We start from the raw sequence: 19,858 nt of genomic DNA on the forward strand, positions 1-19,858 counted from the left end.
TAAACCCTATACCTTTAAGGTTACAAGCTGCAGTACAAGAAAATATAAATAAAATGATAGAAAATCAAGCTATTGGTCATAGCATAGGTGAGTATAACAATCTGTTGCTAGTTGTTAAAAAAATTCACAGGCAGAAAGCACATGGTCTTATAGATGCACATATCCTAAAAATTCACATAGACACTGAAACAGATAGACCTACGTATGTGCATCAGTGAATTGCTTGCTAGGTTGGAACAAGCCAAATATTTCAGTTCAATGCTTCTGACAGTGGATTACTCATAAGTAAAATTACATGAAAATCTGAAACTTTATCCAGCTTTTTTGTTTGATGGAAAGTCATATCAATTTAAAGTTCTACCTTTTGGCTTAAATATTTCAGTTTCAGTATTTTTCTGAGCATCAGCTGGAGCTTTGGTGAAAGAATTATTGCAGTAACTAATTACATATGTAGAAGACATCTTATTAGTTTCTAAAACATGCAAAGAGCATCACAATTTATTACCAAAAACTTTACAAAAGTTTTATGAAAAAGATATTACTATTAATTAGCAAAGTCTCATTTTGACAGGAAGGAATTAAAGTTCTTATGACATCTGGTAGGGATACATGGCATTAAAATGGATCTGGAAAGAATAAGAGCCATAAATGACTGGCGACAACCTCAGAATATAAAACAGTTCCACTTGTTATCAGATTAGCTTGATTTTATCATTGATAAGTGCAAGGTCAAGCAATGAATGATACGTGACTGTTATCATTATTAAAACTAACAAGTGGAGTCCTCAACATTGGGATCATAGGTTTACTTCAAACTTTGTACACCTTTAGTAGGCCATTAAAACAACATAATGTGCATGTAGTAAGATGCAATACTCTGGCAATTTCGAGAAATTCGCAAGAGAAGTTTTATGTGTGTATCATCTTACAGATGTATTTGTATGTAGGTGCAGTAAATTACAGTTCACAGTGGTCAAATGGTTAGCATTTGAGCATCATAAGGCGTGCAAGTATCAGACAATTTTTCAACTCCCATTCAAACTTAATTTTTAATCTATATTTTTTTATTACTGGTCATATTATTTAATTTACATGGCATTTGAGAGGTATTATAATTAAAAAAAACACGTTTATTTGCATGAAGGTTTAGTGAATTTAGTCATTTGACTACTTAATATTTTTAATTAAATTTAATTACTAGAACAAACATATTTCTAGCTATTGACAAGCAAATGAAGAAACGCATGGAGTTTTCCTGAAAATGTATGCCTGTCATGATTTGTGAAATCTCTTATACATGCAGTCTGGTAAGGTATGTGTAACTACTTTGCACCTCGATGCTTCAAGCAGGCGGCCCCATTCGGCAGTTAACCTGTGGTACAGTGTAGCTAATCTAGCAAGAATGAATAGCGCAGGTATAAATTTTTTGAATATCACAGAATTTATTCTTGTACTGCAAAAATGAAGGTATGTGTGGGAGTCAAAACATTGTCTCATACACGTTTGTCTTATGATGCTTGAATGCTAACTACTTGACCAACATGAACATAAATATCCAACACCTATGCACAGATACATCAGTTGCATGACAGAAGTGTAAAACTTCTCTTGTGATTTTTTCAGAATTGCCAGACAAGTGCATCTTACTACTTGCACATTATGTTGCTATAATGGCCCACTAAATGTTTACAAAGTTTCAAGTAAATCCGTGATCCCAACATCATGGCCTCCTTTTGCGAGAACTAAATATTTATGTGATGAAGGGGCAGCAGAAGCATTTAAGAATATTAAAGAAGCACTAATGAAAGTGAAGTGAAGTGTGTAACATGAGGCATATAAGTTAGGAACAGGTGCGTCAGAATATGGTGTCATGGCAGAATTATTAATTATTTCAAGGAGAATTGGAAATTGGTGAAAATAAGACTATCGCTTTGACAAGAAGCAGCTTCAACAAGCATGAATTAAATTACATATCCACAGAGAAGGAGTAATAAGCTATTGTTTGCAATATATAAATATTCCAAATGTCAATTTGGGGATCAAAGATAGTTATCTCTAATGACCATCAAGCACTAGCATTCCTGGTGGAAAGTAGACTACTACCTAACCATCTAATGAAGTGGGCATTGTCTTTACAAGAATTCCAAATAGAAATACATAAAGCGTTCTCTGAACCAAGTTCCTGATGCACTATCAAAATTACCTTTAGGTACAAATGACATGAAATGTACTGAGAGACCTGGTGGCATTTTTGTGATTAATTTTTTAACTTCAATTATCACCAATAATTAGGTAAGAACCCTTGATTCAAGGATACAGCAAGAATGGATGAATATTTCAGCATCAAATTTCAGCAATGCACACATGCAAGAATGTTACCAGACGAGGCAGGAATTATGGACAGCTATTAATGGTATTTTATTCTGGATATTAAACAATGCCATATTTAGTTGGAAATTATGCATACCTCAGAGTGTGGAAGAAGATCTAATATGGTTTTCCCATTGCATTAAGCACATGAATAAATTTTATTACTTTAAGAACTTAAGCCCCCCCCCCCATGAACCATGGACCTTGCCGTTGGTGGGGAGGCTTGCGTGCCTCAGCGATACAGATAGCCGTACCGTAGGTACAACCACAACGGAGGGGTATCTGTTGAGAGGCCAGACAAACGTGTGGTTCCTGAAGAGGGGCAGCAGCCTTTTCAGTAGTTGCAGGGGCAACAGTCTGGATGATTGACTGATCTGGCCTTGTAACAATAACCAAAACGGCCTTGCTGTGCTGGTACTACGAACGGCTGAAAGCAAGGAGAAACTACGGCCGTAATTTTTCCCGAGGGCATACAGCTTTACTGTATGATTAAATGATGATGGCGTCTTCTTGGGTAAAATATTCCGGAGGTAAAATAGTCCCCCATTCGGATCTCCGGGCGGGGACTACTCAAGAGGATGTCGTTATCAGGAGAAAGAAAACTGGCGTTCTACGGATCGGAGCGTGGAATGTCAGATCCCTTAATCGGGCAGGTAGGTTAGAAAATTTAAAAAGGGAAATGGATAGGTTAAAGTTAGATATAGTGGGAATTAGTGAAGTTCGGTGGCAGGAGGAACAAGACTTTTGGTCAGGTGACTACAGGGTTACAAACACAAAATCAAATAGGGGTAATGCAGGAGTAGGTTTAATAATGAATAGGAAAATAGGAATGCGGGTAAGCTACTACAAACAGCATAGTGAATGCATTATTGTGGCCAAGATAGATACGAAGCCCACACCTACTACAGTAGTACAAGTTTATATGCCAACTAGCTCTGCAGATGACGAAGAAATTGAAGAAATGTATGATGAAATGAAAGAAATTATTCATATAGTGAAGGGAGACGAAAATTTAATAGTCATGGGTGACTGGAATTCGAGTGTAGGAAAAGGGAGAGAAGGAAACATAGTAGGTGAATATGGACTGGGGCTAAGAAATGAAAGAGGAAGCCGCCTGGTAGAATTTTGCACAGAGCACAACTTAATCATAGCTAACACTTGGTTTAAGAATCATGATAGAAGGTTGTATACATGGAAGAACCCTGGAGATACTAAAAGGTATCAGATAGATTATATAATGGTAAGACAGAGATTTAGGAACCAGGTTTTAAATTGTAAGACATTTCCAGGGGCAGATGTGGACTCTGCCCACAATCTATTGGTTATGACCCGTAGATTAAAACTGAAGAAACTGCAAAAAGGTGGGAATTTAAGGAGATGAGACCTGGATAAACTGAAAGAACCAGAGGTTGTACAGAGTTTCAGGGAGAGCATAAGGGAACAATTGACAGGAATGGGGGAAAGAAATACAGTAGAAGAAGAATGGGTAGCTTTGAGGGATGAAGTAGTGAAGGCAGCAGAGGATCAAGTAGGTAAAAAGACAAGGGCTAGTAGAAATCCTTGGGTAACAGAGGAAATATTGAATTTAATTGATGAAAGGAGAAAATATAAAAATGCAGTAAATGAAGCAGGCAAAAAGGAATACAAACGCCTCAAAAATGAGATCGACAGGAAGTGCAGAATGGCTAAGAATGGATGGCTAGAGGACAAATGTAAGGATGTAGAGGCTTATCTCACTAGGGGTAAGATAGATACTGCCTACAGGAAAATTAAAGAGACCTTTGGAGACAAGAGAACCACTTGTATGAACATCAAGAGCTCAGATGGAAACCCAGTTCTAAGCAAAGAAGGGAAAGCAGAAAGGTGGAAGGAGTATATAGATGGTCTATACAAGGGCGATGTACTTGAGGACAATATTATGGAAATGGAAGAGGATGTAGATGAAGATGAAATGGGAGATACGATACTGCGTGAAGAGTTTGACAGAGCACTGAAAGACCTGAGTCGAAACAAGGCCCCCGGAGTAGACAACATTCCAGTAGAACTACTGACGACCTTGGGAGAGCCAGTCTTGACAAAACTCTACCATCTGGTGAGCAAGATGTATGAAACAGGCGAAATACCCTCAGACTTCAAGAATAATGTAATAATTACAATCCCAAAGAAAGCAGGTGTTGACAGATGTGAAAATTACCGAACAATCAGTTTAATAAGCCACAGCTGCAGAATACTAACACGAATTCTTTACAGACGAATGGAAAAACTAGTAGAAGCCGACCTCGGGGAAGATCAGTTTGGATTCCGTAGAAATATTGGAACACGTGAGGCAATACTGACCTTACGACTTATCTTAGAAGAAAGATTAAGGAAAGGCAAACCTACATTTCTAGCATTTGTAGAGAAAGCTTTTGACAATGTTGACTGGAATACTCTGTTTCAAATTCTAAAGGTGGCAGGGGTAAAATACAGGGAGCGAAAGGCTATTTACAATTTGTACAGAAACCAGATGGCAGTTATAAGAGTCGAGGGGCATGAGAGGGAAGCAGCGGTTGGGAAGGGAGTGAGACAGGGTTGTAGCCTCGCCCCAATGTTATTCAATCTGTATATTGAGCAAGCAGTAAAGGAAACAAAAGAAAAATTCCGAGTAGGTATTAAAATCCATGGAGAAGAAATAAAAACTTTGAGGTTCGCCGATGACATTGTAATTCTGTCAGAGACAGCAAAGGACTTGGAGGAGCAGTTGAACGGAATGGATGGTGTCTTGAAGGGAGGATATAAGATGAACATCAACAAAAGCAAAACGAGGATAATGGAATGTAGTTGAATTAAGTCGGGTGATGCTGAGGGTATTAGATTAGGAAATGAGACACTTAAAGTAGTAAAGGAGTTTTGCTATTTGGGGAGCAAAATAACTGATGATGGTCGAAGTAGAGAGGATATAAAATGTAGACTGGCAATGGCAAGGAAAGCGTTTCTGAAGAAGAGAAATTTGTTAACATCGAGTATAGATTTAAGTGTCAGGAAGTCATTTCTGAAAGTATTTGTATGGAGTGTAGCCATGTATGGAAGTGAAACATGGACGGTAAATAGTTTGGACAAGAAGAGAATAGAAGCTTTTGAAATGTGGTGCTACAGAAGAATGCTGAAGATTAGATGGGTAGATCACATAACTAATGAGGAAGTATTGAATAGGATTGGGGAGAAGAGAAGTTTGTGGCACAACTTGACCAGAAGAAGGGATCGGTTGGTAGGACATGTTCTGAGGCATCAAGGGATCACCAATTTAGTATTGGAAGGCAGTGTGGAGGGTAAAAATCGTAGGGGGAGACCAAGAGATGAATACACTAAGCAGATTCAGAAGGATGTAGGTTGCAGTAGGTACTGGGAGATGAAGAAGCTCGCACAGGATAGAGTAGCATGGAGAGCTGCATCAAACCAGTCTCAGGACTGAAGACAACAACAACAACAAGAACTTAAGCAGGAAAGAAGTAAACTTATTGTTCTCCTGTGAGGTATGTCAATGGCTAAAGATGATAACAGCCATCTAATATGTAAGTTATATCCAATAACACCAAAAGGATTACTTGATTTGTTGCTGCTGGTTTTTCTGAATAGTTACTGTGAGGTCAAGGAGGGGCAACTTGTATCTTGGTACTTCTACAGTGTTGGTCTAAGTACAGTAAACTTTACTACATTAAACAAGCCAATGCAGGCTATTTTAGAGATGTAGGCAAGCCTTGTATTCTCCTTACTGATAACGCATCACTATTTACAAATAATAACTTCTAGGAATTTTTGCCATGGAAAGGTGTAAAACATATAGCCATCTCAAAATATCATCTGCTATCAAATTCTTGTGAACACATAATGAAGGAAATTGGATGTCTATAAAGAACTTACTGTTCCAACAAACATACTAATTAAAAACTAAACTAAACTAAACTCTGGACAGGCCTCAGAAGGCCCAACAATACCAACTAACCACCATGTCATCCTCAGTCAATAGGCACCACTAGATGTGGATATGGAGGGGCATGTGGTCAGCACACCACTCTCCTGGCCATACCAGTTTTCATGATCGGAGCCACTACTTCTCAGTCAAGTAGCTCCTCAACTGGCCTCGAAAGGTCTGAGAGCACCTAACTTGCCAACAGCACTCGGCAGACTGGATGGTCACCCGTCCAAGTACTAACCAAGCCTGACAATGCTTAACTTCCGTGATCTGATGGGAACCAGTATTACCACTGTGGCAAGGTAACAAACATACTACATCAGCTAAATTCATTCCTGAGTACCAGACTATACTGAATGAATTACCCCATACGTCTGCAGGTTTATCAGCAATAGAAATTATGAATAGGACTTGTACTGGTGAGTGACCACTGATTTAAAGACTGATGATGACAAGACTAATTACTACTGACGACTGGTGTGTTGTTACCAGTCTCTATTAGCTGCTCATAGGAGAGTAGTTAGGTTCCTGTACAGGAGAAACCAAGACATGTCCATTCTGTAGGGCATGCCGACCACACTTCATCCTCTAGCATCTCAGTGAAGAACCCATCAAGCAGAGTACCTTGGGGTGTGGAGTGGGATCTGTATTCTTTATTTCTTCAGTCCTAACACACTTATTCTAATATTTCCTTCTGTCTGTCCAGATTCATATGTTTCTACTGCTAAAACTCATCTTTGATCACCACCACATTGAGCTGATTACATCTTGTTTTTGTAGATAAAGTCATATGACAATTCAAGTAACCCAGGGTAATAAATACAGGGTGTTACAAAAAGGTACGGCCAAACTTTCAGGAAACATTCCTCACACACAAAGAAAGAAAATATGTTATGTGGACATGTGTCCCGAAACGCTTACTTTCCAGGTTAGAGCTCATTTTATTACTTCTCTTCAAATCAGATTAATCATGGAATGGAAACACACAGCAACAGAACGTACCAGCGTGACTTCAAACTTTTTGTTACAGGAAATGTACAAAATGTCCTCCATTAGCGAAGATACATGCATCCACCCTCCGTCGCATGGAATCCCTGATGCGCTGATGCAGCCCTGGAGAATGGCGTATTGTATCACAGCCATCCACAATAAGAGCATGAAGAGTCTCTACATTCGGTACCGGGGTTGTGTACACAAGAGCTTTCAAATGCCCCCATAAATGAAAGTCAAGAGGGTTGAGGTCAGGAGAGCGTGGAGGCCATGGAATTAGTCCGCCTCTACCAATCCATCGGTCACCGAATCTGTTGTTGAGAAGCGTACGAATACTTCATCTGAAATGTGTAAGAGCTCCATCATGCATGAACCACATGTTGTGTCTTACTTGTAAAGGCACATGTCTAGCAGCACAGGTAGAGTATCCCGTATGAAATCATGATAACGTGCTCCATTGAGCGTAGGTGGAAGAAACTAAAATGAGCTCTAACATGGAAATTAAGCGTTTCCGGACACATGTCCACATAACATCTTTTCTTTATTTGTGTGTGAGGAATGTTTCCTGAAAGTTTGGCCGTACCTTTTTGTAACACCCTGTATATGACATACTGACGTAGACAATTGTGTTTCAGACGCATGATAAGCTAACAAATCTTTGCTGTTGTGGTCTGTAGTGTATGTTAGCAATACCAGATAAATGGAGAAGGGGAGGCAGTGCAAAGGATGGAAGCTAATACTCATCCTTAAAAGAGATTGTAACAAGCTAACATATCATTGAAAAGGAAACAGTGGAACATGCAAGTCTATGGACTATGCTAAATGCAAATGGATGTTGTCACTTGCAAAAGAGCACTGAGTGTTAATAACTTTTTTAACAGATGAGGAGGGAAATTAATCTCAAAAACTTGTGTTATCTCTGAGAAGTGCGTGTGAATATAATAAAAATGCAATAATTATGGATATATTATGCCTTTTAACTTAAGAATGAAGAATTAAAGAGCTATTAAATAAAGATTTTGTATTTTACAATTATTAAGAGTGATGGAATAGAGATTAACAGCAAATGTAGAAGTATTTTCAGCAGAAAGTGAGAAGCTACCTTATCATATACATAGAGGGTATTGGTGTAAAGAAGTGAAAAAGAGAGTATGTTCCAAAGCCACTTCTTCTTGTAGCTATTATGTGTCTACCTAGGCTCCACTAGAACATAATGTGACCACTCTGATGATCCAAAAATATGAAAATAATAACCTAATAACAAAAATAAACCAGGAGTGAATATCCTTTGACATCATGTGTAAGAATATCGGGAAGAAGTCAAGAACCATCAATCTGAAATAGCCAGGTAAAGTCATTCGGACATGGAGAGACTTCATCATTGAAAGTTAAAAAGCTATTGGTCTTAAGCTGCCCCTATAATCTCAGATTTTTTATACACACATCAAAAAAAGTTTTGCATCACCTCCGTTCTGAGAGTTCCAGAACCTCTAATACACAGTAGCACGTCCTCTTGCATTGATGCATGCCTGTATTCATTGTGGTATACTATCCACAAGTTCATCAAGGCACTGTTGGTCCAGATTGTCCCACTCTGCAACGGCAATTCAGCATAGATCCCTCAGAGTGGTTGGTGGGACACGTTGTCCATAAACAGGCCTTTTCAATCTATCCCAGGCATGTTTGATAGGGTTCATGTCTGGAGAACATGCTGGCCACTCTCGTCGAGCTATGTCATTATCCTGAAGGAAGTCATTCACAAGATGTGCATGATGAGGGCGCGAATTGTAGTCCATGAAGATGAATGCCTCGATGCTGCCGATATGGTTGCACTGCCAGTCAGAGGATGGCATTCATGTATCGTACAGCCATTATGGTGCCTTCCATTACCACCAGCGGTGTATGTCGGTCTCACGTAATGCCACCCCAAAACAGCAGGGAAACTCCACCTTGCTGCACTCACTGGACAGTGTGTCTAAGGCGTTCAGCCTGACCAGGTTGCCCTTCAAACATGTCTCCCCCAATTGTCTGGTTGAAGGCCTATGCAACACTCATCAGTAAAGAGAACATGATGCCAATCCTGAGCGGTCCATTCGGCATGTTGTTGGGCCCATTTGTACCATGCTGCATGGTGTTGTGGTTGCAAAGATGGACCTTGCCATGGATGTCGGGAGTGAAGTTGCGCATCATGCATCCTATTGCACACAGTTTGAGTCATAGCATGACATCCTGAGGCTGCACAAAAAGCATTAGTCAACATGGTGGCGTTGCTGTCAGGGTTCCTCCGAGCCGTAATCCATAGGTAGCGGTCATCCACTGCAGTGGTAGCCCTTGGGTGGCCTGAGCGAGGCCTGTCATCAACAGTACCTGTCTCTCTGTATCTCCTTCGTGTCTGAACAACAATGCTTTGGTTCACTCCGAGACACATGGCCGCTTCCCTTGTTGAGAGCCATTCCTGGCACAAAGTAACAATGCGGACATGATCAAACTGCGGTATTGACCATCTAGGCATGGTTGAACTACAGACAACACGAGTTTTGTACCTATTTCCTGCTGGAATGACTGGAACTGATTGGCTGCCGGACCCCCTCCATTTAGTAGGCGCTGCTCTTGCAAGGGCAGGTTTAGTGACATCTCTGAACAGTCAAAGGGACTATGTCTGTGATACAATATCCACAGTGAACTTCTATCTTCAGGAGTTCTTGGAACTAGGGTGCTGCAAAACTTTTTTTGATGTGTGTATGTGGTGGACCCAATTTTATGAAGATATGTGAGAGAGGAAGGATAGATGAATTCAGAGAAGGGATGGCCTAATCCTTGGTCATGTGAATCTAGGAAGGGAATGACCTGTACCATTCCTTTTCTGTAGAGGGGTAAGGAGAGGGAGACCAGCATCACAAACAGTATCAAGTGTAAACATAGTTCTTACTAAGGTAGCAAACTTTAATGTGACTGCTAATCACGCTAATGAAGTATTCTGCAAAATAGTCCAAAACAATTAGACCAACCTCGGTGATGATTGGTTTTATTAATATTCATTTTCCATAAACGTTCAGTTGTCACATATCTGGGGTTTGAGACAGTGGAAAGTTGTGCAGATTAAAATGTCAGTACATTACACCTTATGATAATTAAAGACATAAACCTTTTCTGTCTCAAAAAATTTGAGAATCTTGTACTGTTGTAGATGATGATTTACAAACTATCAGGTGCAAATAAACTTTGAGTCAAAGCAATGAAATAATGATCAATCCTTGTGAAATAAGATAAACCTTTATGAGTTCTCTTCACTATGAAAATCTAGCAATTAATTATGAATAGTTGAATGGCAAAAGTAATATAAGAAAAGGAGGAAGGATAAAGAAATGAAGCACCAAGAGGACACTTTTTTTTAGATAAGTAAGCACTGATATGTGATAAAGACATAATCAAAAGGGAAAGGCAATCATTGTAGAACCTAGTAATCACACATTGAAAAGACTGAAGTAAGAAATACAAATGCACAAGTTTTGTATTGTGAAGGGATAAAACTGAATTCCATCTTAAGAGAACTAAACTGTGACCAGCATAATGGCGTGACATGTTGTTCCACCTCTTCTTTGCACTCAGATGAAAGATGTCTATGTAGAAACAATGTTTATGTAGTTAGCCTGTAGACAACCTTCCAGTGTGTGTGCCCTGGTTTTATCAATGTACAGAGTCGGAGTGGTATGTGCGAGCATGTAACAGCACAAAGGTATAATGATGACTAGGCATCTCCATCTACTACGGAGGGGTCACTTAGGCTTTGGCATTGCAGCTCAGCACTGTTTTGGAAGGTAGAAAGCAAGAGGCATGCCTACAATGACAATGCACAGAAACAGTTTCGAGTAGCTCAAGAGGAAGGTCATTCTCTTCTGCTCTGCTCTGTGATTCATATTGGAGATGATGTTCTGATTAATAGGAGATCTGTTCGCAGATGTTATAGCTGTTGTACGAGGGCAAGAAAATACGGAAGAGTTCTTTAAAAAGCAGTTATTTCAATTTGTAGTAGGTTGACATAAATGTGAGCTTTCTTACAGCCCTTGGTAAAAGTTATCACAAATGACATCGGAGTGACAGATCATTAGTGAAGTAGTTGTCTCAGTTACAGCACATAACTTTGACTCATAACACTTTGTGTGTGTGTGTGTGTGTGTGTGTGTGTGTGTGTGTGTAGAGTATCCATTTTCACAATCTTAAATAAATAAAGAAATAAAATAAAATAAAAAATAAAAAAACACACAAGAATTATCAGGAGTACCTTAGAAATTCAACAGAAGAGGCTCTTTTTTATCTTTAAGCACTCTTTTTAGGTGTTTTACTTGTTTAATTACTAGCTAGCAAAATGAATACGAGAATTGAGGGTATATGACGTAACAGTAATTTGCGATCAGTACTTTTTGTTTGTCACACGAATAATGAAATTATATATAGATAATACCTTGCATAAATTATCTATGTGTTGTCCTTAATTCACATAAGTTGTCCTTTGTTCACACACTCTCTTATGTTACTCCTGATAACTTTTATTTACCTTTGACTTTTTTTAATAGTATCAATTTTTATAGATTTATGCCCAATTGAGAATGGGCTTAACATTATTTTGTTGATTATTTTGCTTTCTTCCTGTACCAAAATGTCTTTAATCTTCTTTTCTGAAAGTCCTCTTCCACTCTTGTGTCCAGGTTCTTTGGGTTCCAGTCCTCAGTTTATGTGTAAATTGATGATTCTTGACAAGTGTTCTGAATGCAAATCTATCACATATAATGTCACCAGTGATGTTAATTACCTAAGAATTTCTTTGAGTTTCAAGCAGCCAATTGTTCTCAACTTCTATTGCAATTTGAGATGACAGGACAGAATTCTTGTGGTCAGATTTTCGTAGATAATTCTGAACTTTTTTTCTTCCTATCTAATACCTTTTATCCAGAAAATACTGGCTCAGGCCCAGCATAGTACTCCTCCTATTTCACAAGGAACCTGGCATACCCATATACAGGGTGTTATTACAATGAGGGCATCAGTCCTAAGTGGTTTAAAGCTACTGCCAGCAAGTACATGTGCTAACAAAGCAGCACTGGTAGGTAACAAGAAAGTCCAAATCACAGTCCAGGAGAGAATCACACAGTACAGAGTCCTCATTAACTGACCGTGCAAGAGAGAATGTGCTATAACTATTGGTCAGTTGCAACAAGTCTCATGGTATTACAAGAGTTTGTTGTTACAATTGTCTTTCCTTCTATGAACCTGCCAGATACCATAATGAGTGTAGTATTGGAGACAGATATACTATGTGTTTTTTGATTTTTCATCCTTTCTGTTTATGAAGGAACTTAAGTTTTTGCCACATTTCCATGATTTACGTGTCCTTCTTCCAATAAAGAAGGCTTTTTTTTTGTTTTTGAAGAGTTTCTTGTCTTCTTGCATTCTTGTTTTGTAAATGAAGAATTTATTTATTTGGCCTCATTTCCTTCTTTCTATTTTCCACTGTAAAGATGGAAAGGGATTATATTCCCTGTTGTCCATATTTTTTGTTGTTTTGTCTATCTTCATGTTTAGTGTACAGAAAAATCAGTACTATAACTACAATAATTACAATAAGATATATTACAAAATTGTCCACACTTCATATTTTTGTAACAAATTTATGTGTCCACTAGCAGAAGAATGATTTCTTTTTATATTACAATAAAGTAATGATCTCTTGTAACATACCTGACAAACACAACAGTAATTATTCCCTCTTGATCTTTTGCGGTAAGTGCTCCAATCCTGATGAGGCAACACAGAAACAATCCAAATGACATTTCATGGCGTGGGCCATAGTTAAAATGAACTGGACTTCCAAATGATTCCATGAAGTACACCACAATTTCCATTACACTATTGTAAAATTCTTCAGGTAAAGCCTCAGAAAGAAGTCTATTTGCTTCCTGAAAATAAACTGCTAGTGAACATGAGCTTGTTAAAACACAACTTAGTGCCAACATCATTGAAATTCTATATATTTCAAGTTAAAAGCATTTTTCATAATTAAGGGTCTCATAAATTGTTTCACAAATGTAAAAGAGATGAATGTTCTAAGTACTATTTGTCTATCACAGAAATGAAATGAATGTGGTCAAAATATTATGACTTTTCAAATGTATTACACTTTAGATAATATATTGCAAAGCTACACAAAGATATATTTAATTTCCCAACTGTCATCATCATATTAAGAATCAAATGTTAAAATTGTCATATTATATGCCAAGAGGCATATATTCACAATATACATTGTTTAAACTATTTAAGCCAATGAATAGAAAAGATGAGTTCTATGTGGCATTTAAAACCTTCTTACCCTTAGTTTTTGAGGGTTAAGAAGCAAGCTGCTGTATACATTGAAACACCATTCAGCTTTCTCAACTAGAATTTGCAAATGCACTCACATGGTGTGAGGGTTGCACAACAAACTCTTTATCTGCAAGAAGTGCTAAATGGTTTGTAGAATCTTTCAATTAGTAAAGACATGGTGCTGGTTAGAACATTTTCGTTTAACTTATGGTGTAAATACAAAAGTACATCACACTGCTTGGCAGCCATAGAGCAAAATGAGTCCACCTTACAAGGACATACTAGCAGGCAAGGACAGAGTTGATCGTCACAAGGTTCCTCCTTTGTGGCATCCCCACAGAGCTCCCCGCCTCCCTTCTCCATCCCCCACTAATAGTAATTAATAGTAATACAGGTACCCATGAACCACCATTGCAAGGATACCTCCCCCAAGTCATGGCAGACATATGGTTTTCTGGAGGTGCAGTGAGGGTGATGGGGATGACTGTAATAGGGATGATTATAAGCATCTGGGTCAACTGAAGTAGAAGTGATCTGGCATGGTGTCCATTAATGTGAGGAAACCATCAGACGATAGGCGTGATGTGATGGCAGCTGCATCCCCATCGTTAGGTAGGTTGTAACTATGTGAGAATTGACAGGCAATAAATCCATTCTTGAATTTTCATTCAGCTTGCCACTCCTCAACCACCAGCAAGTTGTCAACTAGTTTGATGTGTAGATCATCTGGCAGAAAGCACTGGACATTCAGGGGCCCTTCGAAGACACTGGATGTGGAGGGGTTGGCAGTCATGGCATACAGTTGTGCAGCCACAGGTGAGGCTGAATGGTTTGAAGCAGGCACTGCATCATTAATTGAAGTTTTGTCATGTTAAGTTCCAAGCTGGCTTCAGCTGATTGATCGTGACCATCGTAGGACTGCAATGAAGCAAAATGTAAAATGTGTGGAAACCACATTTAAGAACCTTGTGAGTGATTTTGTATGGTGGCTGGAGTGCTGACCAAATGGTATCATTGCGAAGCATGACAAAAGCTCAGTTGGTCAGTGCCTTGTGGATGAAGGTTCTCGGAGGGCTGTGCAGCTGTGTGCTGTTTGACATGTCGGTGAAGATGGGCAGATCTGCAGATGATATCAGCAGTGCATGGAGTATGTAGTCTGCCAGTAGAGCAAGTGCTTCTGCCAACCTTGATCGGTGGTTAGAGAAGCCAGGCAACCGAAATGGGAGATACAAGTATCAACGAGAGCCCTGACCATTGATTCTGCAGTGATGTTTCCAAGTCAGGTATGGGCTAATAGCAGCCAAAAGCAACTTGCGGCCTGCTATTGGCTTTTGTGTGGCCCACCAAAACAGACAGAATTTTTATATAATGATTTATGTCTTTTCTGATATGCAAAGTTAACTAATGCATGCAACCATTTTAAAAAGTGTGGCCTTCCACTAACCCCTGCTTCCACAAAGTGGCCCTGAGCCAAAATTAATGCTCACCCCTGCTCTAAGGGTAGACAGTCAATGACCAAGAGAATGAATTGGTAGCAGTCAGAGTTAGGCAGTGGCCCTAGCAGGTCGAAGAGTACATTTTGAAATAATGCTTTTGGTATCCTGACCTGACCAAGTGGCCACTGTGCATGACATCCTACTTCACTCCAAGTGCAAGCATTGTCTAATACAGGCATTAAGAACCTATGAACTCCAGCATTTATATTGGATACGATTGATCATCTTCCATATCGATTCCTCACTACATGCACAAGCAAGCTCGAACTTAGCCAACTGCAGCCGAAGACTAACAATGTACAGTATGCTAAAACTCACGCCGCTTTGCATCACAGGGGTGAAAGCTATATGGGCGAAGAGGCAACAAGCCACGTAGGGAATCTAGAGGGTTGGATCCCCTCCATCGAAAACGTCTGATTGCAAAGCCTGGGCTACTCTCAGGGTGGAACTCCGTCTTCGAGGATTGTTACTGTTGCTGTCTGTCTGTCTGTCTGTCTGCCTGCCGCTCACTGCTGTAGCTGTTCATCTGTCCGCCTGCCTGCTCGCCATCCATCGTCGTCGCCGCTGCCTGCTGTCCGTCCATCCGTCCGTTGCCGCCGCCGCTGCCGCCGTCACCTGCTGTCTGTCTGTCCGTCGCCGTTCGTCCGCCATGAGTTCTCCCACCTCCACTGTCATTTACACCTCCCCCTCTCCCTCTTCCACAGTCACTTCCTAGAGTGCCACCCCTGGCCTTCCTCCTTACACCTCACCTCCCCTTCCCCCACTTACCCATCCCCCTAAATCCTCCCCTGCTGTATACCCCCAGCTCTACACCCTTCCTCCAGCCTCCACACCCTCAACAGCTCCCACTACTACCCCCACCCTCACATACGCCTCTGTTGCCACCTCTGCTGCCACCCCTCAGTTGGTCAGCTTCCCCTCTCTCACCCACCCCATCACTTTGTCATCTGCATCTCCTGCACGCATCACGTCACGCCGAGCCAACATCGCCACCACTGAACCGGCTGCTTCTCCTGGCACCTCCATTACGCCACATGGATCTGCCACCTGCCACCTCCCTCTCCTCCCCATCCCTCTCCCCTTCTACCAGCCTCCAGTCTCCAAAAAACCCCAAAAGCGCATCGTTACCAACTCTGCTCCCGCCACTTCCCACAAAAAGTCGGCACCACCTCCCCCTCCTCCTGTCGTCTCCATGAACACCACCCCTCCTCCAGCCACCCATACCCCGACCCCCACCCTCCACACCTTTGTCCTGTCAACTAAGTTCCTCGATGTTTGTTCCCTCACCATGGAGATACGAAAGTATTTAACTGGTGCTCCCATCTCCCAACTCATTCCTCGCAGGGACTCAGTCCTTATCAAGTTCCCATCCCCCCACTTTCACACGGACCTCCTCCGTAAACTCCCACGAGTTATGTTTGGTCCCCATGCATCTCTGACACCCTTCCTTTCCTCTTCCACTCCTTGTCAGCCCCAGCCTCCCCGTTGCCCCCCCCCCCCCCCCTACCTACACCACTGTGATCACCAAGCTCACCCCGGTGATCACGGAGGATGAAGTTTTGGTGGAACTAAACTCCCACCCAGACCTGGAAATCCGCTCTGCCCGTTGTATCCACAATGCCTCTGGTCCCAACTACCTCATGTGGGTCTTCTCTGAGTCCGCCCCCTCCATTGACCATCTCCTCACCCAGGGTGCCCTGATATACCACCGTCGCCACCCTGTTGAATTCTCCAAATCCCCTCCCCAATCCTACTGTTGCCAGCGGTGCCTGATGTACAATGACCACCTGACTCCCAACTGTAAAAATCCCCCCACCTGTCCACATTGCAAGGCCTCCCACTCTCTTAAGAACTGCCCCAACCTCACTGCTCCTCCTTCCTGTAACACCTGCAATGGCCCCCATCCCACCTACTCCCACAAGTCTAAAGCCAAACCCCCTCCAGCCAACCCCGAGCTTACAGTCACTGTTCGTCCCATTGATCCCCCTGTCCATCCCAACAATTCCTTCCATCCACCCCCCACGGCTGAGGACATCATCTGGTTCCTCACTGTTGTACTCCAAAACATTCACCCTTTTCAGTGCCCCCACACCTTCCAACAAATCTCCCTTGCCACTCACTCCGTTTTCCACCTGAACACCTTTGCCACTTACTCCCACAACCAAGCCCACTTCACCTTCACCCTACACCACTCATCCAGATTGCTGCTTTTCTTCAGCGTTACAGTTGCATTCTGGTCTGAGCTGCCAGAGATGGTCATCACATGTGCACAAGTTGTGTTCGCTTGTGTGATTGAATGTGTGTGTGTGCTTTTACAAGGCCCTCCAAATCCTGGAACGCCATGCGCTCCACCTTCCCTTTCGCATCCACCTCCCTTCCCCCACACGGCTCCTGTATGAACTGATCCCCTTCCCCCACCTCCTCCTGTTCCTCTAACATCTCTGCGTCCTTTACATTGTCCGCAGGCTTGATCCCACCCACCCTCAGGTTTCCTCCTTCCTCTCCACCCCCTGCCCGTTTCCACGCCTCTATCGCTGTATCCCTCCCTCTCTCCACCTCCACACCCTCCATCTCCTTCATCAGGGCAATTTCCAGCGCCTCCCCCTCCCGGATGATGAACTTTGCCGTGACATCTACCCTTCCTTCCAACTATAACATGGCCTTGTTCCCCCCCCCCCCCCCCCCTCCCTAGGGCTCCCTTTTTCCTCTCCCCTCCTTCTACCAGAGCGGATTTTCCTCCTTCCCCCCCTGAGACCCTGCACCACATCCTTGCCTCTTTCCTTCCCACATCCCTCCCTACCTGGCCCTCTTCAGCATGCCCCCCACCCATCTCCCCCTCTCTTCCCCTCCCTCCCCTCTTCCGGTCTCCCTCATCTCCTTGCGCCTGGCAGATCTTCCGTTTTGATCATCGTCAGTGTGCCACGTCAGTGTGCCACGTCAGTGTTGTGTTTAGTGCTGTTTCTCCTGTGCGTCAAGAGGTGTGATTTTAATTGTGTGCTGCCTTGTGGTTCGCTCTCAGTGTTTGTTCTGTGCTACACCATCCGTCAATACTTTTGTGCTCCGATCATACTGTGCCTTGTGTTCTTTTAATTGTCGCACTATGCGGTTTTTTGTGTGCACTACTTTTTTACAGTTTTTATCTCCATTTTACAGTCGCCCCTTTTTTTGTCTATTGCGTTCCATGGTGTTCCCCTTTTTTATATCTATATTCACCATATTTTTTGTTCTATGTCTTTCGGCTGAAGAGCAGCGCATATGCTGCTGCCAGCCCACCCCATGGAAGGGGGGGGGGGAAGGCCACGTAGTTCCATTCCAGACTACTAGAGGCACTAGGGGTCAAACGAAGCTTGAATTGACCAATGAGAGCTGTCTAAACTCCAATGGTGGTTGTTTTGAAATATTCTATCGTCTTGCTCTGCACTGAAGTCTGTGGTCCTCGGTTACAGTCGTCTTTGTATTTGTTTCATATGTACATACTACTCATCTTCATTATAAACACATTTTTTACTTTAAATTCATAAACCTCACCACAGAATTGGAGAAATTTCCTGCTGAAAAATGTCCACAATTAATTGTGAGCTAAGACATTTAATTTTTCATTAAATAATCTCGTAGCTTATAAATGAAAAGTATTCTATTCTATCATGAATTAAACAGTGTGGTTTCCATTTTTTTTCTTTTTTTCTCTTCAGAATATTCAACACAACAGATTGACGTTGAAATACTCCTGCAAGTTCCCCAGCTGTTCATCTGGCTATTACGTGGGTTCAATGGAGAAAATTTGCAACAAGCATTTCTACAGGTTTCCAAAACAACCTTAAGAGTTGCTTCTAAAGTGGAAGAGTGTTTGTAAACTGTCACCAGATGTGAACTGTGCTTCTTATTTTGTTTGTGAAGATCATTTTTTCGAAGAAGATTTTATGAATAAAAGTAGGTGTAGGCTAAACAGTGGTGTGTTTCCAAAACATGTGACAGGTGTTCTTTGTGAATTGCCAAAATCGGTAGTGAATCAGCACTTGTTAATAGTGAATTGGGCCACCAAGCATTAGTGGTGCTATGGCAACTGTTCATTTTACAGCTGCTAATACCAGAAGTGAAACTCGTGTTAATGAACTACAAAGCCTTAGTTGTGCTGTGGCAAGTAGTTCTCATGTAGGTGTTTGTATCAGAGGTGGATCAGGTGAAACTGGTGTTAATAGTGAATTAGACTTACCAAGCACTAGTGGTACCATGGAAAATCTTTAGTATACAGGTGCCAATACCAGAGGTGGAACTGGTGTTAGAGAATTACCTAGCACTAGTTGTGCTGAGCAGAGTAATTCATTGAGTGATGCACCTCCTAAATTTTTTATCTCCCCTCAAAATGAATCTGCAGATAGTGAGTACACATTCTTATCTGAAACATTTTGTAATGAGGAAAGTGGAGTTTTAGGTACAGGGGTTTCAAAAGCAGACTTAACTCCAACAAAATCAAAAATGTACAAGATTCATAGGAATACTCTAACAAGGCTATCAAAACTGAAAGCAAAGCTACATCATGAAAAATCAGAACTGAAAGTACTTAAAGATTTATATGACAGCAGTGCTTTCTCTGTCACAGAATCTAATTTAAACTCTGTTGCCAAAAATTTCATAAACAGCCAATTACGAAATGCTCATCGATCAGCAAATGCAAGGCAATGGACACCCG

General features: G+C 41.4%; 1 protein-coding gene across 1 annotated transcript in view; it reads right to left on the reverse strand.

Moving 5' to 3' along the window:
- Positions 1 to 19,858, reverse strand: part of LOC126191478 (serine/threonine-protein phosphatase 2A activator-like) — a 252,675-nt gene that overhangs the window by 165,162 nt on the left and 67,655 nt on the right. The window contains exon 4 of the mRNA XM_049932362.1: positions 13,049 to 13,266. Within this exon, the coding sequence (XP_049788319.1) occupies positions 13,049 to 13,266 (218 nt within the window). The remainder of the gene's footprint in view (positions 1 to 13,048; positions 13,267 to 19,858) is intronic.

Source organism: Schistocerca cancellata, chromosome 6 (genome assembly GCF_023864275.1).
Source record: "Schistocerca cancellata isolate TAMUIC-IGC-003103 chromosome 6, iqSchCanc2.1, whole genome shotgun sequence".
Lineage (NCBI taxonomy): Eukaryota > Metazoa > Arthropoda > Insecta > Orthoptera > Acrididae > Schistocerca > Schistocerca cancellata.